This window comes from Cetorhinus maximus, chromosome 2 (genome assembly GCF_964194155.1).
Source record: "Cetorhinus maximus chromosome 2, sCetMax3.hap1.1, whole genome shotgun sequence".
NCBI classification, from domain to species: domain Eukaryota; kingdom Metazoa; phylum Chordata; class Chondrichthyes; order Lamniformes; family Cetorhinidae; genus Cetorhinus; species Cetorhinus maximus.
Window position 1 is genome coordinate 17,742,531 of NC_135880.1, and position 25,288 is coordinate 17,767,818.

Here is a 25,288-nt window from a genome sequence, read left to right on the forward strand (position 1 = left end):
CAGTTTTCACAAACTCATCCTTTATCCCAAAGTAGTGGCCTTAGGAAAAGAGTTTGCCTCTACTTAGGACTCAGGCAAGTGTGTAGAGAGAAAAAAATAAAACTATAACTAGAATTAATAAGAACATAAGAAATAGGAGCAGGAATAGGCCATTCAGCCCCTCAAGCATGCCTTGCCATTCAATAAGATCATGGCTGATTTGCCCCAGGCCTCATCTCCTCTTTCGTGCCAGCTCCTCATTGCCCTCAACTCCCCAATTGGAATGTTTGTGCAATAAAATAAACTTTGACCAGTTGGAACTGTTTAAGTATTTTTATTAAATCATGTAAAACAGTTAACATATTACAACAGGATTGTTTAATATAAAGTACAAGAATCTATAAAATGGGGTGTTAAATGGGTCTTATGTTAAGTTTTAATACCCCACTTAAACAATATCAGTACTTGAAAGTGGTACTTGAATATAAATTTGAATTAGCAGTTGCGGGGAAAACAAGCTGTGCAGGATCAATGCAGAATTATATAATTAGTTTGGATAAATACCAGTATTTTAAGTGCATTTGAGGGGGTTCTTTTAGCATCCAGTAATTAAATGTATTTCTTAATTTAAAAAAAATTGCTGTTAAATAACATTGTGTAGCCATCTTGTAAGATGGGCGACAAAAGCTGTTGATTCAAAGGTTAGGTTAAAGAAGCATGTGAATGATTGCGTGTATTTTAGTGCTTCCATTATATCATCTTTTGGGTCTACAAACATAGAAAATAATTTTTACAATTATTCACAGGAAGTAACTCCTCTTGTATTGTGGGTCACATTCTACAAACATTTCTAGAAAAATTGTAGGGGAAACATTCTGGACACAGGGAAGCACTTCATCCTCCATTTGATTGCAGATAGTAAATGGTTTTCCTGCTGCTGTTAAATTTCCTTTTATTGAGAATTGCAGGGAATCACAAAGGAAATCTTTGGTCCAAAGAATATGTCCCTGAAACAGAACAAGATTGATACAGTCATGTGAAAAGCTGATAAATGTCAAGAGTTCCGTTCAAGGTCACATGCCAACTAAGGAAGCACCTCTATGAATATCACAGTAAGAGACTGTTTCTGCCTGGAAGCAGTTTCGGGATTCAGAAACAGTCCTGACTTCTGTTTTCTGTGCCGAGAGGGAAAATCCAGCCCAATAACATTATCTTTGAGGCATTGGAGGAGATACAGCATATACCTATGTAAAAATAGAGTAACTTAGATTTTGATTTACTCATTCAAATAAGAACAAATGAAATATAATTTTGTAGTACATTCAAGAATGACTAACCGGTAAGACTATAAACTACTAATACATGTTCACTCAGTTTGTAGCATCATGTAATCTATTGCATTAGATCATGGTAACTCATTACTCGGTATCATTATTATTCAGTTAAATTCTGTTTAACTCATTTTGAGGCTGAATCTGTTGACAGGAGACATCTGCTTTGGAAAGAAGTCATTTGGCATGCAAACCTTTATTTGTGGAGAGCTTATATTATTGGTATATTCTGATTTAGGACGTTTCATATGTGACTAATCTATCTGTTATTATTTTCCAAATTGCTTTAGTGCTGGAAGCAGATTTATAAAAAGTGAACTTGTCATAAGCATCACCGTCCCCTTTACTGACCCTGGGAATAACCATTACAATACCCTTAACCATTGCTAAGTCCTTTTTTCATATAGTGCGGGTGGGTATAAGCTCTGTAAAAGATGTGTAGCACCATTTGCCATCCAAACTGAGATAAACCAAGGGTTGATATTGCCACCTTCCAGTATGTATGTCTAAGCTACTCCCCGAGGGTCTTGGGGGGAGCACTACTTCATGTATCCTTGTAAGGAATATATATACTTATCTATGATCAAAACATTGCTCTCTGTTCTTTAAATTTTACATTGTAGCTGGAATACACTGGATGGTGTCAGAGCACTAAGGCTGTGTGTGTATAATAGTTGGCATTGATGGTGGTGGTGGTGTTATAAGTGTTCCCGGGTTGCATTATTGGTGTCTGATTGGTGCCCACATAAAGCCAAAAATCTTTGTTTACCATCAGAAATAAATTGACAATGGGTTTACTCCCAACTTGTAGTATGTACTTTAGTCATTTTTAGGACAGATCTTGATTGTATACAGGTGGGGTAGAAATGCTTCTTTGATTTAATTTTTCAGTGCCGCTTGGTAATTTAGAATTGGATAGATATTTGATAAAGAAAACATTTTCACGGCTATCAGCAAAGAGCTGGGGGAGTGGTTGTGGTGGTGGGACTAATTGGATAACTCCTTCACTGGCACAATGGAACAAGTGGCCTCCTTCTATGCTGTATGATTCTATATGCCCAAAGATTCAAATAACATTTTGAAGTAAAGTTTCTGGTGAATGTCTAAGTTTCAATGACATGCTTCTGACTTGTCTCACAGTTCCTTCTTCTTTGCAATTTTGTAAGGGGTTAATGCCTTTGTTAAACCACCAGCATTAAGCCATATGATAACACTGACAACAATAATTCATGTCTTTTTACCAGGAGGGAGAGTCTGAGAGGGAGAGTAGTATCAGTTGCACTAAGTTAGTGAAATTTAAACATTGCACATTTAGGTCAAGAGAGAAAAAAGCAGAAAGGGAGGAAAAATGCCTCTTGCTCTATGCATGGCCCCATTTTTTTCTAATACATCCAAATTCTTTGCCGTTATATTGGCCAATAAGCAGCAGTATACATAGCCACATTGATTTATTTACCTCCAGGAATTTTTTTTATCGATGGACTTTTTTGCTGGAGGGCAATACATTACTGACAAAACTAGGTTTGCACTGGATCCAAGAAGCCAAAGACGATTTCAATTAATGTAATGTGCTGAGAGTGAGCATATCACTTACTTACCCATTCTTAAACTGCATCGCACATTTCTGTTTGAGCAAGAGGGAAACCTCTTTGAACCTCAGGCTGACACTATGCCCTACAACTTGCATTTATACAGCTCTTTTAACATAGTAAAGCATGCCAAGATGCTTCCAAGGAGCATTATCAGACAAAATTTGACACAGAGCTTCTCAAGGAATCATTTGGACAGGTGACCAAAAGCTTGGTCAAAAAAGTAGGTTTCAAGGAGCATCTTAAAGGAGGAGAGAGGTAGAGAGGTTTAGGGAGGGAATTTTAGAGCTAAGCGTCTATGCAGATGAAGGCAGGGCCACCATTGGTAGAGCTATTGAAGTTGGGGATGCATAAGAAACAGATATCTTGGGAGGCTTGTAGGAAGGGTTTGGGCCAGGGTACAGAGATTGGGTGGCGAAAGGCCTTCGAGCCGCTTTAAAACGATAACAAAATTTTAAAATTGAGGCATTGCTGAACTGAGAGCCAATGTATATTAGCGAGCACAAGTTGGTGCGAGTTAAGATACAGGCAACAGAGTTTTGGATGAGGTCAAGTTTACTGAAGGTGCAAGGTGGGAGGCTAGCTTGAAGAGTATTGGAAAGTTGAGTCTGGAAGTGGAAAAGGCTTGGATGAGGGGTTCAGCAGGAGATCAGCTGAAGCAGGGGCACAGACAGCTGATGGTATGGAAGGGGAAGTTGGTGGTCTCGAAGATGGAAAAGCTATGAGATTGGAAGCTCAGCTCAGGTTTAAGGTTGTGGACGGCGTTGTTCAGCTTCAGACAGTGGCCAGGGAGAGGGATGGAATTGGTGGCTGAGTTTGTAATGAGGATCAAAGACTATGCCTTATGTCTTCCCATTATTTAGTTGGAGGAAATTCCTGCTCGATCAATATTGGATATAAAATGATGAAATGTGACAAATCAGAGGCAGCAAAGGGGTTAAGAGTGTTGAAAGTGAGGTGGGTTCATCAGCATACATGTGGAACCTGACATGTTTTCAGATGTTGTCATGGGGGAGGTGGCGAGAAATTGGAGGAAGTCAAGGATAGGTCTTTTGGGGGAACTCCAGGGATAATGGTGCAGGAGTGGGAAGAGAAGCCATTGCAGGTAATTCTCTGATTATGTCTTGATTGATAGGAATGATACCTGGCAAGGGTGGTTTCACCCAGTTGGATGATGGAGCAGTGTTGGAAGGAGGATGATGTGATCGATATATTTATTTAGTGGCGTGAAAAAATGCTTAGTGATGCTGAAGAAAATGTCAACTTTAAGGGCCATATGATACATTAAAATGTGAAACATAACACAAATTGAGATCTGCATCTTCAGTAATGATAAGTAATTCAAAAGAGAAAAAAAAGACTTGCATTTATGCAGCGCCTTGAAGGATGAATATTAGCCAGGACATCAGACATTAATCATCCACTCTTCTTCGAAATAGTGCCACAGGGTCTTTTATGTCTACTCAAGAGGGCAATGATCAGAACTGGGGTCCCTGCAATTTACAACCTATATTAATGACTTTGACAAAGAGACAGAGAATAATGTATCTAAGTTTAAAAAAAATTATTTTTCATGGGATGAGGGCATTGCTGTTAGGGAGGGAGTTCCAGGTTTGCTGTGGATACAAAGCTAAATAGAAATGTAAGTTGTGAGGAGAACACAAAGAGGCTGCAAAGCGATATAGACAAGTTAAGTGAGTGGGCAACAAGATGGCAGATGGAGTATAATGTGGACAAGTATGAGAATATTCTCTTTGGTTCTCATAGAAAAGCAGAATTTTTGTGAAAAAGACTCAAAACTTGTAAATTTTGATGTTCAAAGATACTTGGGTGCGCTTATGCAAAACAACACAAAGTTAGCATGCATATACAGCAAGCAATTAGGAAGACAAATGGCATGTTGGCCTTTTTTGCAAGGGGATTGGAGTGCAGGGATAAAGATGTCTTGCTAAAATTGTACATGGCTCTGGTGTACTGTGTGCAGTTTTGGTCTCTATATTTAAGGGAGAATATGCTTGCATTGGACGCAGTATACTAAAGGTTCACTAGGTTGGTCCCTGCAATGAAAGTGTTGTCTGTCCAATGACGAGAGGCTGAATAAACTGGGCCTACATTCTCTGGAGTTTAGAAGATAGAGAAGTGATCTCATTGAAATATACAAGATTCTAATGGGGGTTGATAGGATAGACCCGAGGAGATTGTTTCCCCTGGCTGGGAAACCTAAAACACGGGGACACAGTCTCAGAATAAGGGGTCGATCATTTAGGGCAGAGATGAGGGGAAATTACTTCACTCAATGGGTTGTGAATCTTTGGAATTCTCTACCCCATAGTGCTGTGGATACTCCATCGTTGAATATATTCATGGCTGAGATAGACAGATTTTTCGTCTCAGTTGAATCAAGGGATATGGGGAGTGGGCAGGAAAGTGGAGTTGAAGCTCAAGGTCATATTGAATGTGGAACAGGCTTGACAGGCCAAATGGCCTTCTCCTGCTTCTGTCTCATGTTCTTGTGTTAGGACAGAGCCTCAGTTTAAGGTCTCATCAGAGAGTTGGCACCTCCGACAGTACAATACTTCTATGATTGTGTGCTAAAGCCCCTGGAATTGGACCCTAAACTCACAACCATCCGACTCAGAGGCTCCCAAGACTGACACATCAATTAAGAGTATCCCTTAATTGCTGAAAACCATTGTCATGGGAAGAATAAACATTTTTAAAAATGTAGAATCTGAGTAAATGATTTAAAAATGTAAAGTTAATGGCAAGCACTACCAGAGTTGTCGAGTGCTGGAAGTATCTTTAAGATGACGTTGTGGAATTGGAGACCAAAAAAAATATCTTCAGTTAGATATTTAAAAGTATACAAGTTACATTTTCTGTTGACCACAAAATAATTCCACATGAAATAAATACAATTTCACAGAATTCAGTGAAACTGGATTAAATCTGCAATCTCCTATTTGCTTATTTACGATCTACACAGATACACGATATGGCTGCAACCTGTTAGAAACCACACAGCAACACGTTAGGCATCGTATTTACGGGCTATTAAATAAACTCAATCAACTTCTAATTAGTTTCAAGTATGAACGGTTGCCGTGTTAGGGATCTCATTTAGCATTTGATCGAATTACAGTAAAGTGTATGTACTTAGTACATTTGGATTTCCATGAATTTCACTCTTGAAGCTCAAGGTGTCACTCAAATCCTTGCGTGTTGTAACAAGCTCCATCCATTTTCTCTATGTGTTGGTTAAGGGTATAAATACACAGTGGTTATTCATCACAGGATTAGTTAAGGCAGTATACTTTACCGACATTCTCATCTCCATAAACTTACTGCTCAGCTCTTCCGACACTAACGCAATTTTGTGATTCCTGACCACTGGTCCTCTCCTGGAGAATAGTGAGCCCCTGGGACAAGCTACTAATTCATACAGTGGGTGTCTCTTTGCTGAATTGCTTCAAGCAAGAGCTGGATCCGATTCCAGCTGGAGCTGAGGTCACCTGATACAAAAAGTGGTGCTTCAGAGCATTATCTGGGCCAGAGTCATCTCCTGGACTGGTTTTGATTGTTTAAGGGGTTGGGAGAGGAATTTCCCAGATTTCTTTTCTAAAATTAGGTGGAATTTTTAATCTTTCTTTGTCTCCCAGATCGTCGACGCAGCTTGAGGGCCATATATTCTAATGCACAAGGCATTGCAATTGTGTGCGACAGAATGGGTAGAATGTAGGCCGGTTTCCTGTTGGTCTTCTTCAGTCCCTTGTCACCAACTCCATTGCTCTCCCTGGCAATTCTCTGAGGCTTAAAAAAGACTGTCACTGAGACGCCCTATTTTCAACTCTCAACTCCACCCCGCCCCAGCTCACCTGGTGCTGAAATCCTCACCCACGCCTTTGTTACCTCGCGACCTAACTATTCCAACACACCCCTGGATGACCTCCTATCTCCCGCCCTCTGCAGATATTAGTTCATTCAAGAATCTGCTGCCATAAATCACACCAAGCCCCTTTCACCCATCATCTCTCTGCTCAGGCACATGGTCTGCCAATACCTCAATTTTTAAATTCTCATCTTAGTTTTCCAAATCCCTCACCTTCCCCAGCTCTGTATTCTCCGCCAGCCTCCCCATCTCTGTATTCTCCGCCAGCCTCCCCATCTCTGTATTCTCCGCCAGCCTCCCCATCTCTGTATTCTCCGCCAGCCTCCCCATCTCTGTATTCTCCGCCAGCCTCCCCATCTCTGTATTCTCCGCCAGCCTCCCCATCTCTGTATTCTCCGCCAGCCTCCCCATCTCTGTATTCTCCGCCAGCCTCCCCATCTCTGTATTCTCCGCCAGCCTCCCCATCTCTGTATTCTCCGCCAGCCCCACAACCCATGAGATTTCCATGCTTCATTAATTCTAGCCTCTTTTTTGTTTATTCGCTCATGGGGTGTGGGCGTCACTGGCTGGCATTTATTGCCCGTCATAAGGCTTTTTAAAAAAAGAGTCAACCACATTTCCACCTGGTCTGGAGTCACATGTAGTCCCCAGAGCATTAACCTGGGTCTCTGGAGTGCTAGTCCAGTGACTATACCACTACACCACCACCTCCCCACTGCACAATCCTGGTTTTTATTGCTTCACCACTGGTGGCTGTGCCTTAAGCTCTCAAGGTCCTATACTCTGAAATTCCCACCCTACACCTCTCGTTTTCTCTACCTCTATTTCCTCCTTTAAGTCATTCTTTAAAACCTACCTCTTTGGTCAAGCTTTTGATCATATGCCCTAATACCTCCTTACATGGTCCAGTGTCAAGTTTTGTTCGATAATACGCTTGTGACAGGCTTTGAGATCCTTTACTACGTTGAGTGTTGTATTAATACAAGTTATTGTTGTCCGTTGTTTGTATTCCCGTAATCTCTGTGTCACTAATTGCCTGTCAATTTGAATTACCTAATTAAAGAAACAAAAACCCTTAAAATGCTTCAAAAAGCCTTGAATGCAGGTTGTTGCATTCATGTAGTACATTTACTGTGGAAAATGTCTTGGGGCACCTTACAAAGGGAACAGAAAACATAATAGGTAAATGAGCAGTTGGCTAACCATTGGGGAAGAAATGAAGAGGTGACTGAAAGCTTGGCAGAAACAATGGGTTTGGAGAAGGTTCTTAAAGGTGGAAAGACTTGGAAAGAGGGTTCAAGAGAGAATAGTCGTTTGATAGTGTAGAACTTTAGTATTGCTGAAAAAAAGAGACTTTTTTTGACGAAGCTCTTCATCTTGCACTCATCAGGACAATTCACAAGAAAATATCCTATCAACATCCTGGGGGTTAACATTGACCAGAAACTGAACTGGACTAGCCATATAAATACTGTGGCTACAAGAGCAGGTCAGGGGCTTGGAATCCTGCAGCAAGGAACTCACCTCCTGACCCGCCAAAACCTGTCCATCATCTACAAAGGCACAAGTTAGGAGCGTGATGGAATATTCCCCACTTACCTGGATGAGTGCAGCTCCAACAACACTCAAGAAGCTTGAACATCCAGGACAAAGCAGCCCGCTTGATTGGCACCCCATCCACAAACATTCACTCTCTCTACCACCGATGCACAGTAGCAGCAGTGTGTACCATCTACAAGATGCACTGCAGGAACTCATCAAGTCTCCTTAGACAACACCTTCCAAACCCACGACCACTACCATCTAGAAGGACAAGGGCAGAAAATACATGGGAACACCACCACCTGGAAGTTCCTGTCCAAGTCAGTCACCAGTCTGACTTGAAAATATATCACTATTCCTTCACTGCCGCTGGGTCAAAATTCTGGAACTTCCTTCCCAATATCACTGTGGTTTTACCTATACCACATGGACTGTGGCAGGTCAAGAAAGCAGCTCACCACTACCTTCTCATGGGCAATTAGGGATGGGCAATAAATGCTGCCCCAGCCTGCGATGCTCACATTCCATGAACAAATTAAAAAAAAACAATGTCGGGGAAACAACATCTTTATACTGTATGAGAAGAGGGCGTTGATTGGTTGGTGAATGGCCTAATTGGTAGATGCATTGCCATGGAGATTGCAGTTGATAGTGCCTGACAGATAGTGCCAAGCATATTTAACATAAAAACTGAAAATGCTTGAAAAACTCAGCAGCTCTGACAGCATCTGTGGGGAGAGAAACAGAGTTAATGTGAGTCCTTATGAGCCTTCTCCAGAGCTCTGAAGAAGGGTCATACAGACTCGAAACGTGAACTTTGTTTCTCTCCCCACAGATGCTGTCAGAGCTGCTGAGTTTTTCTGTCTTTATTTCAGATTTCCAGCGTCCTCAGTATTTTATTTTTATCTCACTGCCAAGCATTGTTTGAAATTTAAACCAGGCAGCTTGAATCTGATTGGCCAAGACATTGCCCTGGAGAATGAACCAGTAAATGGCTATCACTTATTTTGTTTAGCTGAAACAGGCGCAATGTGTGTACTTGTTCTTTCTGTCTGCAAAGAACAGGGCCCTGTGTATTAATATATGTAGCTTCCAGTACACGCAAATGAAACACACTGCATCCTGACTGACAATCTTAAATTGGTTGTCAGCGTAATTTAAAAAAAAAATTCGTTCATGGGATGTGGACTTCATTGGCTAGGCCAGCATTTATTGTCCATCCCTAACTGCCCTTAAGAAGGTGGTGGTGAGCTGCTCTCTTGAACCGCTGCACTTCATGGGCTGAATTTTCCCTCCGTCGGGGGGGAAGTTGAAGGGCGGGCACGTACAGGTGCGCTTCCGATTGGTGCCCCCGATTGGAGGCGTGCTGCCATTTTACGTGGGCGGGCCAATTAAGGCCCGCCCAGCGTGACGTCCTCACGGAAGCGCTATGCGCTCCTTGTGTGGGGTGGGGGGGATTCCCAAAATCGAGAGTGCGCTCTTTCTCACATGCGCACGGAAGAGTGCACTCATCTCCCTGAGGCTAAGTGCAACCTCAGGGAAATCGGCTGTAAATGTAAAAAAAATAAAAATAGAAAAATAAAATTTCCCTAACAATGTCACATGAGTTGGGACATGTCCATAATTTTACAAAACCTTTACTTAAATTTTTTAAAGCCCACATGAAACCTCATCCCGCCCATGGATGAGGTTTCATATTTTTTCTAGTTCCCGCCAGGGCTCCTGGCCTGCCCGCCAACCTTAAGGTTGGACGGACAGGTCCTTTAATTACTTAATTGACCCTGTCATTGGCCTCAATTGGCCATTGACAGGTCGGCGGGCACGCAGCTGATTTTGCTGCGCTCCCACCTTCCTGAAAATTTAAATGGAGGCGGTGACGTCGGGAATTCCCCCCGAAGACACCGCGCGTCATTTTATGCGCTGACGCGTAAAATCCTGCCCCATGTGATGCGGGTACACCCACAGTGCTGTTAGGAAGGGAGTTACAGGATTTTGACCCAGCTACAGTGAAGGAACGACGATATATTTCTAAGTCAGGATGGTGAGTGACTTGGAGGGGAACTTCCAAGTGGTGGTGTTCCCATCTATCTGCTGCCCTTGTCCTTCTAGATGGTAATGGTTGTGGGTTTGGCAGGTGCTGTTGAAGGAGTCTTGGTGAATTCCTGCAGTGCATCTTGTAGATGGTACACACTGCTGCTACTGTGCGTCGATGGTGGAGGGAGTGAATGTTTCTTACCACGCTGAGGGTTATTTAGCGAATATTGTCCAATCACAGAATCACATCTAATGTTGGACACTGTGTTTTGAGATTTACAAGCGCGTGCTGGTTGGGTACAATCTGTACCTTGCCTGTTGTGAACAGATGAAGGGACATGCTGTTTGATTTGATCTGCCAGTCTTTGGGATGTACGGCCTACACCACACAGGCACTGAAATTCATATACCACATTATTCATTTGTGTGATAGGCAGAATGTCTTTTTGGCTTTACGGCAGCATCTTATTAATGGTGAATACCATTTGTGTTGCTACTGCATAGTAGCAGCGTGAACAGCTAGCTTCACCTGTTGCTCACATTTTTGAGATACCTTGTCCCTCCAGGGTAATCTGAGGTAGACTGGGCACTTTTCAGGGCTGAAAGTGATGGCCTTGGGCCTGTTCATGAGCTTGCACAAAATACAGCGTGAAATACGTCTGACCAAGGTAGCCATTATCCAGCAGGATGCCGTTGATGTGCCCTGTTTCAGCGTCAAGCTCGCATGGTGAGCAAATGGCTGGGGCCTTATTTATGAGGTTGCTGATAAGACCAATCTTATTGCGCGTGGAACTGTAAGAGTTCCAATGCGTGTATTAACCAGTGAAGGTAAGCTTGCAGTAGCCCGTGGTAGAGAATCAACTAGTACATCAAGGAAAGAGTGTTCATCTGACTGCTCCATTTCAAAGGTGAATTTGAGCGCAGGATGGAGCCCATTAAAATATGTAAGGAAATTGTTACATGCAGCTGCTGATTTAAATATAGCAAACGTTTCATCCACATATTGGAAATATGCGAGGGGTAGGAGGTTGGGTCTCATTCCATTGAAAACATGTTTCTCATGGAACCCAACAAAGATGTTTGCGAGAGCTGGGCTGAGAGGGGATCCCATGACAACACCATCTATTTGGGCATACATGGTGCCATTAATACTGAACTCAACTGTGCGAGTTGCCGAGTTCATAAGCTCAATGAATACTGATTTATGCAATGGTGGCAGGTCTAGATCGCCAAGATATAGTGCTGCAGCACGAATATCTATGGCTTCCTTAAGTGGAACATTGGTGAATAGCCTAGCAATGTCAAATGAGCACATGGACGTAGCATTACTATTGATCTGCAAGTCCTGTATGGTCTTCGCAAACGTGACGGAATCCTTCATCGTGTATGTAGAAAACATGCTCAAAACTGGTTGTAACAATTCACCCAACCATTTGGCCAATTCATGTTCTGCAGAATCAGTCATGGATAAGATAGGGCGTAAAGGGACATCACTATTGTGTGTCTTGGGCAGTCCATACATATGCGGACGCAGCAAGCTGTGAGGATGAACCCTGTCATATATATCAAGCGGCAGCTCATCACTCTTACACAAGTCCAGCAAGCGTTTTTTTTCTCTCATACAGTATAAATATGTTGTTTCCCCGACAGTGGTATTTTCTTGCGAATTACCCTGATGAGTGCAAGACCAAAAGCTTCGATGAAAAAAGCCTTTTTTCTTTCAGCAATACTCAAGAGAGAATGGTTGAAGGAAGAAAGGAAGGGGAGGATGTACTGAAGGTCAGAATCAGAGAACTGAAGATGCATGTGGATAATGGCTGTGAAATGCAAGGGCCACACTTTGCTTGAAGAATAACACTGAGACTATCAGCCCTCACTACTATGCAGTAAATTGGGCAGCAAATTCTGGAGTCCGTACATGTGCATTTAAACACAGAAATCAGGAAATTATTTTCTGATTTAAGAACATAAGAAAAAGGAGCGGAGAAGACCATATGGCCCGTCAAAACTCCTCCGCCATCCAATAGAATCAAGACTGAACTTGGGCTTCAATTCAACTTTTACGTCCACTCCCCATATTCCTCGATTCCCTCAGAGGCCCAAAATCTGTCTCTCTCTTAGTCTTAGTATTCAATGATGGCGCATCCACAACTCTCTGGGGTGGAAAATTTGAAAGATTCGCAACCCTTTGAGTGAAGCAATTTCTCCTCATCTCAGTCCTAACTTGAGACTGTTTCCCCTTGTTCTGGATTCCCCAGTCAGGGGAAACAAGCTCTCAGGGTCTAACCTTCGGAATTTTGAATGTTTCAATGAGGTCACCTCTCTTCCTTCTAAACTCCAGAGAATACAGATTCAATTTACTCAGTCTCTCGTCATATCCCAATCTAGTGAGCCTTTGCTGTACTGCCTCCCATAGTACATCCTTCCTTAAATATGGAGACCAAAATTGCACAGCACTCCAGGTGTGGTTGGCTCTCCTCCTCCACAAGCTTTGCACCACTGGTACCTCAACAATAGACTCGGCATTGAAATTCATGCAATGGCATAAGATTGTGGTATTTACTCACCAGTTACCCACTAAACACACCAGAAAAATTTAGGGCTAATGCTTTCAAGTGTAAGTGAATTTTTAACAGCATGATAGGTCTTAATTAATGTCAAACAATCTATTTGGCATTAAAATTTAATTTTACAAGAGCAGAGTCTCATTCTTTCAGAATGTAATTATTGTTTGAGATCTTTAAAAATTAAACTATTTTTACTTTGCCTTTCTATCTCTTTATTTCTATCTTTCCTTCCCTCTATTTGCTTTCTGTACAATTCTACAATGAATGAACTATATTTCTGATATAGTCAGTCATTCTCAGCTAGACAGGTGGTTGTTACATTATCAGTTCATACAGAAATCCAGATTTCTTGAAAAGCAAACAAAAATAAAAATTTTAAAAATGTATTAGCTGCTTCTGTGAGAAATTAAAGAGGAAATAACGCATTCAATGGCAACCCATGTACGGAATCAAGATTTTTTTTTAAAAACATAATTTTAATTTTAAATCCTATGCATGTCAGTGACAATTTTGCAGGCCGAAGATACGGCAGGTTGCCTGCCCTGCTTCTCGAGCCACAGGTCCCCTGTACAAGGTGCCACACTGAAAAGGCTCTCTTGTAACTGTGGACCAGGAATTCTGAGGAGGGTCAATCACAGTCGGACTGCCATAGTGCTCCTTTTTACTTACACTGGATTGCAGCTGCACGTTTCATGCCCGACCCTCCGACTCGGGCCTCCTCAGGAAAATTCAGTGCAACCGGTGCCGGAGGCCTTCGGTGCAGTATAGCAGAGTCGGTGGGGTGGGGGGTGGGGCGGGGAAGGAGAGCCACAGCCCTTTTTTACGGCACTAGCTGCCTTAAAGCAGATAAGTTTAAAGGTCACAGCCACTTTGAGAAGCTGTGGTGGAGAATAGTTGTGGGGTGGTCGGGGTCGGGGTGGGGGGTGGTGGGGGGGGGGTGTCGAGAGGGTAATTGGAGGGGGCGGGGGTAGTTAGGGGTCAGGAGGGTAGTTGGGGGATGGGGGTTAGTTGGAGGATTTGGGAGGATAGCCTGGGGGGTAGTTGGGGAGGTTGGGAGAGTAGTCGGGGGTGGGGGTATGGGGATTAATCACAGAGTCAGTGGGGTAGTCGGGGGGTGGGGGTGAGTTCTAGTGGAGGTGCAGGGGAGGGTGGGGGGGGTGAAGGGTCGGTACTATAATTACTCAGGAGTTAGAAATGGTTTTACTTCTTATAACTTTTCCTGGACAGCCTGAACCATCCAAAGTGTCCGATTTAAATCAGAGTTTCAGTTGGTTTCCAGTGCGGGGTAATTGCCCATCGGAAGCTTAAACTTCCTGGGCAATTCCCATGCAGTCCTTGCATGGGGACTTCCAGGGATCCCCCGAGCGCATCATCCAGGGTACCTCCTGGGTACGACTCCCCCAGAGTTTGGAAGTTCTGGGCCTGTAATTCCCTGCTCAAAAGACCATGAAAAGTCCGAGTCCAGCTCTAAGCATGACGAAGATCAAGGTCCATTCCTTCGTCGCTGACTGCAAAATCTGGGCCGTTGACTTTATGTCAATTAACATAATGAAGCAATTTGTGCTGAGCAAAATCCCTTGAACAGTAATAATGTTAAAGCGAGGCCCTGTCCGTCCACTAGCTGGATGTGAAAGATCTCAGTGAATTAATTTGAAGAGCAGGAGTGTTCTGCCCAGTTCCCTGGCCAACATTTATCCTTCAACCAACTTCACTGAAAAAAAACATTATTTCAGCTATGAGGGAAGATTGGATACGTTAGAGGTGTTCTCCCTGGAACAGAGGTGGCTGAGGGGAGGTTTGATTGAGATGTTCAAAATTGTGAGGGGGCCTGGATAGAATGGATGGGGAGGGCCTATTTACTTTAGCAGTGAGGTCAGTGACTAGGGGGCATAGATTTAAAGTGATTGGTAGAAAGATTAGAGGGGGGGGGGGATGAGGAAATATTTTTTCACCCAGGTGGTGGTGGGGGTCAACAACTCACTGCCTGAAAGGGTAACAGAGGCAGAAACCCTCAGCTCATTTAAAAGGTGTCTGGATATGCACCTTAAGACCATAAGACATAGGAGCAGAAATTAGGCCATTCGGCCCATCGAGTCTGCTCCGCCATTCAATCATTGATAAGTTTCTCAACCCCATTCTCCCGCCTTCTCCCCGTAACCTTTGATCCCCTTACCAATCAAGAACCTATTTATCTTGGTCTTAAATACACTCAATGACCTGGCCTCCACAGCCTTCTGTGGCAATGAATTCCATAGATTCACCACTCTCTGGCTAAAGAAGTTCCTCCTCATCTCTGTTCTAAAAGGTCTTCCCTCTACTCTGAGGCTGTGCCCTTGGGTCCTAGTCTCTCCTACTAATGGAAACATCTTCCCCACGTCCACTCTATCCAGGCCTTTCAGTATTCTTTTAAGTTTCAATCAGATCCCCCCCTCATCCTTCTAAACTGCATCGAGTACAGACCCAGAGTCCTCAAACGTTCCTCATATGTTAAGCCTTTCATTCCTGGGATCGTTCTCGTGAACCTCCTCTGGACCCTCTCCAGGGCCAGCACATCCTTCCTGAGATACGGGGCCCAAAGTTGCTCACAATATTCTAAATGTGGTCTGACCAGAGCCTTATAACCTTAAGTGCTGTAACCTGCAGGACCAAGGACTCAGTGCTCGAAAGTGGGATTAGGGCCAGGGCGAGGGCTCGTTTTTCCGGCCGGCACAGATACCATGGCCTCTTTCCGTGCCATATTCTTCCTACGCTTCTGTGATTATCTGGTCATTCGTCTCACAGCTGTTTGTGGGATCTTGCTGTGTGCAAAAGGGCTGCTGTGTTTCCCGCATTGCAACAGTGGCCGCGCTTCAGCGCATTTCACCGGCTGGGAAGCGTTTTGGGGCGGTCGTGAAGGGCACTTTCAACATGCAAGTTATCTGTTTACAAGTAATTCATTGCATGCATGTGAAATTCTTGGACAGGGTTCTCGCGATGACGTGGCCCCGGGCCAAACTTTGCTGCTGTGAAGTGTCTTTAATTGAGTTAAAAAGTTCCCATATGTAAACATGTGGCTGGCGTTGCAGCGAAGAGCGAGCTGATAAATATCCAGTATCTTTCCTCATCTAGACTTGGTACTTATCAGTGAATCGCAGTACGTTGCAGGGCGAATAAAGTGTGTACTAGTTTGGTGAGTGACTCATTCACTCCTGGCACTGTTTGCAAATATGGTTTTAGTGTGTAAACGCTGCTCCCCCTAACGGCGAGGGCGGGTATGTGTCTGTGTGTGTGTGTGTGTGTCTGTGGGGAGGGTGATTTAAGAAGAATGACTTACTTGGGGCAGCAGAGCAACTCTTGGAAATTGCAGTAGCAGACGATCTCGCACTCGTCCCCCGCCCAGAAGTGATCCACCAGCCCCTTGTCGATGGGTCGCAAGTGCTCGGTCCCCTCGGGGATGTTGTGGCAGCTTCGGCCCCCCAGCAGCTTTTTGTAACACGACAGACGATTGGCGGGCATGGCTTGGATGACGAGCAAAGAGCTCAAAAGCAGCAGAACAATGAGCTTTTTCATCTTTCACTGAGGCTGTGGGGCAGAGCATGGCAAAGTCCTTTATCCACATGTGTATCGCGGAGACACACCGATAATATAACAACCCGGGACTTCGCAATGTTTGGACCAGAAAAAAAATGTTGATTTTTATTTTTCTTTCTCCCAATATTTTTTTGTAACAACTTTCCTTAAAATATTTTTTTTAAAAAAAATCAATTTAAGAATAATTTCAATGCATTTTTTGCAACAACTTTCCTTAAAATATTTTTTAAAAAATCAATTTAAGAATAATTTCAATGTATTTTTTGTAACAACTTTCCTTAAAATATTTTAAAAAAAAATCAATTTAAGAATAATTTCAATGAATTCAATTTCCACATCTACGGACTCAAACGCGAGTCTGCGGACGAAACAAGTCGTTGAATTCTCCTATTAACTGGAAGCGAATCTATTGAACACGGATAGTCTTACAACCCAGGAAGCCGTGCGGGTCGATCACTATATAGTCAATCGTTCTCAACCAGACAGGGTGGTTGCTATGTTACCAATTCATATAGAAATCCAGATTTCTCGAAAAGCAAGCAAAAATAACATTTAACAAAATATTATAAAATATTCTATTGTGAGAAATTAAAGAGGGGTGGGGAAAGCACATTCACTAGCAACCTATGTATGGAAGCAAGACTTTTTTTAAAAAAACAAAAAGAGCATAATTGAATAAATTCCTAGCCATTACCTTCATTTTCAAATTAGCTTTTAACATTTAGAGAGTCTTAAATTGTGCAGATTTCAAAGAGAATTGGCTGGAGCAGAGATGCATTACTTTAAAGATCAGTCGCGAAGAAATTGTTGCTTTGCTCTTTTTTTTTCATATGCTGAACTCAGGATTTTGAATACACATTTGTTCATATTTAAGAGCAACTGTTTGGATATGTGGTTTAAAGATCACTTACCTTTCTGGAGTGGTGTGTGCCTACAGCTGAGGAGGACAGACGTGGACGCCTAGACTCTCCCTCTCAGTGTGGGTTGGAAAAGACAGCCACAATCGGGGCTTTGTGCTGGTCGGGTTATAGCCAAGGTATACAGTCTCTCTCTCTCTCTCTCTCTCCCACCGCCCCCCAGCTATCCAGGGATTATAAATAACTAGCTAGTTCACTTTAACAGCCAAGATCATGGGGGAGTGGTGGGGGGACATCGTGTTGAGAGAAAAGCAACAATCACTTCATTTTGGGAGGAAACAGCCAATGCACACAGCAGGAGAGATGATGAACTCCCCACCTCCCCTCGTGAGGGGTCTGAGTTATGTGTAATACTTTGCATTATCTTCTGCTCAATGAACCCGCCTTGCAGTTCAGGTTTTGGAAGGTAGAATTAAGATCCATCCAGCTGAAAGCTTTGCCTTTGTTCCTCACCCCTTTACAGACCTGCCTCTCTGCCAGTCTATCCGCTGAAGTGAAGGAAGCCCATCTATTTAAAAAGGAAACACTTGAAGGGCTAGAGGGAAAGAGGAGTGGGGCTCCCTTGCGGTGAGCCAGTATAGGCCCGGTGGGCCGAGTGACCTCCTGTGCCGCACGGTTCTTATGATTTAACAATCCCGCCTGGCATTGGAAGAATGGAGTGAGATCGAAAAGGCCAAATTTGACAAAGAGGGCATTTCCTTTTGCCCACGTGTTTCTATTTTAAGTGAGCTGGCAGTTTTTTGTTTTTCTTTTCAATGCATGTGGCTTCCTCTCCTCCGCTGCAAGTTATTTTCTGATTGTTTTAACCTCATTACGCTTTTAAACACTCTGGAGTGACTTGCAGAATAGAATGTTGGTTCTGAGCCTGAAAGAAGGGGCTCACTTTAAACTGTTTCCCTGAAGCCTCGGAATAACACTGACGGATTATAGGTGAAGTTGGACAAGGTTCAGTTCGTGCAAGTGTGGAAGCAGAAAGCCATTCTCTGCAAGGGTGTCAATAACCAACCAAACCAAGAGCTTTGTCCGGACATATTTTTTTTTGTTGCTACAGCTGTTTCATGTTTTCCACAATATGGCGACATGTCTGGTGAGCAGTTTCTATCATTGTTGAAGCCAATTACACGCATGTGGATCGTAGAGAGAAATGGAAAAAAACACACACACATACAGTCTGGCAAATCAGCATTTCACATCATCCAAAGCGAAAGAATCTCGCAAGGCGTAGAGGAAAGGCTGAGTGAGCCCTTTTCTTTCATAGTTGGGTAGATGAAGGGAGATGCTCTGCCCTCTACTGACCGATGCACAGCAGCCCAGACAGCACACCAGCTGATTCACTGTGTCAAAGACCCTTGGGATATTTCACCATAGGGTGCATAAATGCTACCGAACTTTGTGAATCAACCTCGCACCAGGGCGGCTGGATATTGTTGTTTTCTTAAAGAAGTTGAAGCTCACTTTCAAACCGGCTGACTTAACTTCCTATCATTCCTGTGATGCTTATCTTCCTCTCAGAATGAACTAAGAAATGCTGAAGCAAAAACCTATGTTTATCCAAGTGTATGACTGAGGAGGGATCTTATGGTGTTCCCATGATATTGTTGCTAGTCCTTCTTGATGGCTGAGTTCAAGGAGTTGGGAAGCACTGTTGAAATAAGCTTGCTAGGTTGTTGCAATACATCTGGTCGAATAGGGGACACTGCAGCCAGTGTGTGAGTGCTGAAGAGATGGGTACTGAGCCCTGTGGTAAAGAGGTGCATCAAGTTTCTTGAGTGTTTTTTTTATTCGTTCATGGGATGTGGGCATCGCTGGCTAGGCCCGCATTTATTGCCCATCCCTAATTGCCCTTGTTCAGAAGGCATTTAAGAGTCAACCACATTGCTGTGGGTCTGGAGTCACATGTAGGCCAGACCAGGTAAGGACAACAGATTTCCTCCCCTAAAGGACATTAGTGAACCAGATGGGTTTTTACAACAATCGACATGGTGACTCTTGTTGGCACCATAACCACGCTTTCAGTTTAGATGTTAAACTGAAGCCCTTTTAGAGATCCATCATGGCACTATTTCAAAAAAGAGCAGGTGAGTTTTTCCCATTGTCCTGGCCAATATTTACTCCTCAACCACCAAGGGCAATTAGGGATGGGCAATAAATGCTGGCCTAGCCAGCGAAGCCCTCATCCCTTGAATGAATAAAAACATTTTTTTAAAAAGGAAAAAAAATTGCATTTGTACAGTGCTTTTCATGACCAGTGGACATCTGAAAATACTTTACAGCCAAGGAAATACTTTGCAAGTGTAGTCACTGTTGTGATGTAGAAAACACGGCAGCCAATATGTGCACAGCAAACTCTCACAGTAATGTGATAATGACCAGATAATGTGTTCTTATGATGTTGTTTGAGGGATAAATAGTGGCCAGGTCACCAGGTGGGGGAGAATGTGCCTGCTCTTCTTTGAAAAAGTGTAATGGGGGTATTTTACCGCCTAAGAAGGGAGATAGACCTTTGATTTCTCATCTCATCCGAAAGATGGCACCTCAGACAATGCAGCATTCCATCAGTAACGCACTGCAGTGTCAGCCCTGGAGTGGGCCTGGAAACTGGAACTGTGTGACTCAGAGGCACGAGTGCTACACACTGAGACAAAGCTGACAAATGTCCAGGTTATTATCACATTGCTGTGTGCAAATTGCCTGCTCAGGTGGACTTAAAAGATCCCATGGCACTATTTTCAAGAAGAGCAGGGGAGCTATCTCCAGTGCCCCGGGCAATATTTATTCCTCAATCAACATCACAAAAACAGGTTATCTAGTCATTATCACACTGTAAATCTTTAATGTCAATATTTGAAATCATCCGGTGTATTTGCTGATTAGGGATGCCAAAGTGAAGGAGTGTTTTATTGCAGTGTTAACCCTCTTTGTTCTGAAAGAGTAGACAAATCAGGGTGGGGGAACCTGAGATACAGATCAGACATGATCTAATCTGGTGGTGGAACAGGCTGAGCGGCCTTGTCATGTTCAAATGTGACAGTAAAGAACTGAGAAACGTGCAGTAAGGAGATGTAACCTCTGCATAGCATTTTGTACGAAAATACGAAGTTATGATTTGTACAATGTGTTCTATAGTAAAATAATCCATGAATTTCTTGTATAATAGTAAATACATTCATATACATTTACAAACCAAGGATCTTTTTGTGGGATAGTGGATCTCCAAATAAATTAATGGGATAAAATGATAAACATGCAGAATATTTGATTTTTGATGGTCACAATTTGAAATAGCGTATGTTGTAATAGTCCATTATGTTCTTTCACTAAGTTACATTGGGCTAAATACATCTTGACTGAATTAACTTCTTGTTTTAAGAAGCTTAATTGCTGTATGGTATGTTGTGTGTGTGAGTATGTATGTGTATTTATAAAATAGTATCTATTCAAATGGTGATTGAATATATAAGATATTTGTGTATTTAATATATAAAAGATGACTGTATCTATTGGAGGTTGGGGGAATGAGCAGGGGTGTGAGTGTTTTTGTGTTACCTTTTGTGTTATCTGAATTGAATCTCCCAAACTCACCCGGAGAGCTAGTGCAGACACGGGGGCCAAAAGGCCTCCTTCTGCACTGTAAAAATGTTGCTGTTTGTGGGATCTTGCTGTGTGCAAATTGGTTGCCACTTTTCCTATTTTACAATAGTGACTACACGTGAAGTATTTCATTGGCTGCAAAGCACTTTGGCGTCTTGAAAGATGCTATATGAATGCAAGGTTTTCTTCTCTTTCTGTCAAGTACTGTCTTAATGTCGAGGGCAGTTATTCACACCTCTCCTCTGTCATACAGCTCTTGCATCCATGTCTAGCTGAATGCAATAATGAGTTCTGGAGCTGAGTGGTTTTAGCGGAACCCAAAGTGAGCGGTGGTGAGCAGACTGTGGGCCTCGCTTGATCATTAATAACAACTTTCATTTCTTTAGTGATGACAAGGGAGTTGGTCTCAGTCTCCTGGCCAATATTTATTGTTCAATAAATGTCAGAAAAACAGATTAACTGATCCTTGTTAAATTGCTGTTTGTGGGAGTTTGTTGTCCTCAAGTTCGCTGCCATGTTGCCTACCTCGCAACAGTGACTACACTTTATTAGCTGTAAAGCACTCGTCATGCATGATATATAAATGCAAGCCTTTTCTTATAATTGGAGAGAAAGCTGACTCGGGTTAATTACTTAGGTAAGATTGATCCTATTTTTTGTCAGTAGGGCAATTTTCTACATTGTCAGGTAGATGCAAGTGTAACAGCTGCATTAGGCCAGCTGCTGGCTTTTAAAAAATTGTATTCATAGGATATGGGCGTTGCTGGCTGGGCCAGCATTTATTACCCAACCATAGTTGCTCTTGAGAAGGTGGTGGTGAACTGCCTTCCTGAACCACTGCAGTCCATGTGGTGTAGGTACACTCACAGCACTATTAGGAAGGGAGTTCCAGGATTTTGATGGTGAAAGAACGGCGATATAGTTCCAAGCCAGGATGGTGGGTGACTTGGAGGGGAACTTCCATATAGTGGTGTTCCCATGTGTCTGCTGCCCTTGTCCTTCCGGGTGATAGATTTTGTGGGTTTGGAAGGTGCTGTCGAAGGAACCTTCATGAATTGCTGCAGGATATCTTGTAGATGGTACACACTGCTGCCACTGTGCATCGGTGGTGAAGTGAGTGAATGTTTAAGATGGTGGATGAGGCGCCAATCAACCGGGCTGCTTTGTCCTGGATGGTGTTGAGCTTCTTGAGTATTGTTGGAGCTGCACTCATCCAGGCAAATGGAGAGTATCCGATCATACTCCTGATTTGTGCCTTGTAGGTGGTGGGCAGGCTTTGGGGAGTCAGGGGGTGAGTTACTCACCACAGGATTTGCAGCCTCTGAGCTGATGTTTTGGCTGCAGTATTCATGTGGCTGGTCCAGTTGAGTTGCTGGTCAATGGAGACCTGTCCCTCCCCCAGGATGGAGGGGGATTGAGCTAGGGTAATGCTGTTGAACGTCAAGGAAATGTGGTTAAATTCTCTCTTGTTGGAAATGATCATTGTCTGGCACTTTATGTTATTTTCCACTTAGCCCAGGCTTGAATGTTGTCCAGGTCTTGCAGCATGTGGCATGGACTGCTTCAGTATCTGAGGAGTTGTGAATGGAATTGAACACTGCAATCATTCCCCACTTCTGGCCTTATGTTGGAGGGAAAGTCATTGTTGAAGCAGCTTAAGATGGTCGGAACTAGGAAACAGCCCTGAGGAACTCCTGCAGTGATGTCCTGGGACTGAGATGTTTGACCTCCAACAACCACAACCATCTTCCTTTGTGTTGGGTATGACTCCAACCAGCGGAGAATTTTCCACCTGATTCCCTTGACTCCAGATTTGCTAGGGCTCCTTGATATCACACTCAGTCAAATGCTTGAAGTCAAGAGCAGCTATTCTCACCTCACCTCGGGAGTTGAGCTCTTTTATTCATGTTTGGACTAAGGCTGTAATGTAGTCAGGAGCCGAGTGGCCCTGGTACAACCCAAACCGAGCATCGGTGAGCAGGTTATTGGTGAGTAAGTGTTACTTGATAGCACAGCCATTGAATGAGAGTAGACTGATGGGGCAGTAATTGGCTGGGTTGGATTTATCCTGCTTTTTGTGGACAGGGCATACCTGGGCAATTTTCCACATTGTTGGGTACATGCCAGTGTTGTAGGTGTGCAGGAGCAGCTTGGCTAATGGCATGGCTCGTTCTGGAGCACATGTCCTCAGTACTGTTGCTGGAATGTTGTCAGAGCCTGTATCTAGTGCCTTCAGCTGTTTCTCGGTATCACGTGGGGTGAATTGAATTTGCCGAATACTGGCACCTGTGATGCTGGGGATCTCGGGTTGGGGAGTGCGAGATGGATCATCCACTTGGCACTTCTGGCTGAAGATGCTTCAGCCTTGTCTTTTACGCTGACGTGCTTGGCTCCTCCACCACTGAGGATATGGATATTTCTGGAGCCGCCTCCTCCTATTTAATTGTCCACCACCATTTACGAATTTATCTGGCAGGACTGCAAATGACTTGACCTGATGGTTGTGGGATCACTTGGCTCTGAATATAGCATGTTCCACTGTTACGATGTATGTAGCCCTGTTGTTGTAGCTTCATGTTGGCTATGCAGCTGCTGGCTTTGGAGCGCAGGTCTTCAGCATGCCAGCCAGGATGTTGTTAAGGCCAATAGCCTTTGCTTTGTTTAGTGCAGCCAAGCACTTCTTAATGCCATAAGGAGTGAGCCAAATTGGCTGGGTACTGACATCTATGCTGGGAAGAAGCCTAGTTATGATCATTCAGTTGGCATGTTTTGCTGAGGACTCTTGTAAACACCTTAGCTTACTCTCTTGCATACACGTACTAGTCCTGCAAGCCAACATGTCCCATTCCAGTCTCAACAAAAAAGCAGCACTTTCCCTTTCTGCAGCATAGGTAAATTCCCCCAGCTCCTTCACAGCAGCCTAATCACACAAAATTTGACACTGAGCCACATAAGGAGATATTTGGACAGATGACCAATAGCTTTGTTCAAATAAGTTTAAGGAGCATCTTAAATTGGGAGGGAAGAGAATTAGAGAAGTTTAGGGAGCTTAGGGCCGAGACAGCTGAAGGCATGGCTACCAGTGGTGGAGCCATTAAAATTGAGGATGCTCAAGAGACCAGAATGGAGGACTGCAGATACCTTGGAGGCTTGTGGGGCTGGAACAGGTTACAGAGATAGGGAGGGGAAACATTATGGAGGAATTTTAAAAATGGATGAAAATTTTGAAATTGAAGTGTGTGCCAGACCAGGATCCAATGTAGGTCAGTGAGCACAGCAGTGATGGGTGAACAGGACTTGGTGTGAGATAGGATTTGGAGAGCAGAGTTTCAGCTAAACTTAAATGTATGGAGGGTGAAAGATGGGAGGCCAGCCAAGTTGTGTTGGAATTAACAAGTCCAGAGGTAGCAAAGGCATGGATGGATGTGGTTCAGCAGCAGATGAGCTGAGGCAGGGGTGGAGTCAGGTGATGTTACGGAGATGGAAATAGGTGATCTTGGCAATGGTGTGGATATGTTGTCAGAAGGGCATCTTAAGGTCAAGGTTGCAAACAGTTTGGTTCAGACTCAGACAGTTGTTAGGAAGAGGTATGGAGCCAATAGTTAAGTATAGGAGTTTGTGGTGGAGACTAAAGCCAATGGCATCAGTCTTCCTAATATTTAATTGGAGGAAGTTTCTGCTCATCCGATACTGGATGTTGGATAGGCAGTCTGTCAATTTAGAGGCAATGGTCCAGAGAGTGGTACTGAGGTAGAGGTGTACACATTAATGTATATGTGTTTTGGATGATGTTGCCGAGGGGCTACAGGTAGATGAGAAATAGGAGGGGATGAAGGATAGATCCTTGGGGAACACTGGTGGTGATGATGTCAAATGTTTTAACTATTTCCTGGTAAGAAGATTAAAAACAAGTTAAGATGTACATTTTGAAAATTCATTCATGGGATGGGGGCATTGCCATTATGACCAGCATTTATTGCCCATCCAAGGGATTGTGGAAAGCCAACCCTTTGAATTGCTGCAGTCCATATGGTGAAGATGTTAGAAAAGGAACTTCAGGATTTTGACCCATTGACAATGAAGGAATGGTGATATATATCCAAATTAGGATGGTTCCCCTTATGTCTTTGAGGGGAACTTGGGGGTGACAATATTACCATGAAACTGCTGCCCTTGTCCTTCCAGGGAGTGGAGGTTGAGGGTCTGGAAGCCTTCGTGAGTTGCTGCAATGTACCCTGTGGATAGTGCACACGGAAGTCATGGTGCGCCAGTGGTTGAG

The 25,288-nt window shown here is 43.4% G+C and overlaps 1 protein-coding gene across 1 annotated transcript; it reads right to left on the reverse strand.

Annotated features, from left to right (window-relative positions):
* Positions 1–795: 795 nt before the first annotated feature.
* LOC144692532 (scrapie-responsive protein 1-like) lies at positions 796–18,639 on the reverse strand. The gene is made up of 3 exons (XM_078561508.1): positions 17,413–18,639; positions 16,245–16,492; positions 796–986 (listed from the first exon to the last, which is right to left on the reverse strand). Exons 2-3 carry the CDS (start codon positions 16,478–16,480, stop codon positions 932–934), a joined length of 291 nt encoding a protein of 96 aa, XP_078417634.1. The 5' UTR covers positions 16,481–16,492; positions 17,413–18,639; the 3' UTR covers positions 796–931.
* Between the last annotated feature and the right edge of the window lie 6,649 nt (positions 18,640–25,288).

Bases quoted from the DNA above. Each gene is read 5' to 3' on its own strand.
- LOC144692532 (XM_078561508.1), bottom strand. From the start codon at position 16,480: ATGAAAAAGCTCATTGTTCTGCTGCTTTTGAGCTCTTTGCTCGTCATC. The intron at 987-16,244 runs GTAAGTCATTCT...GTTCTGTTTCAG, and splicing joins GAGTTGCTCTGCTGCCCCAA to GGACATATTCTTTGGACCAA.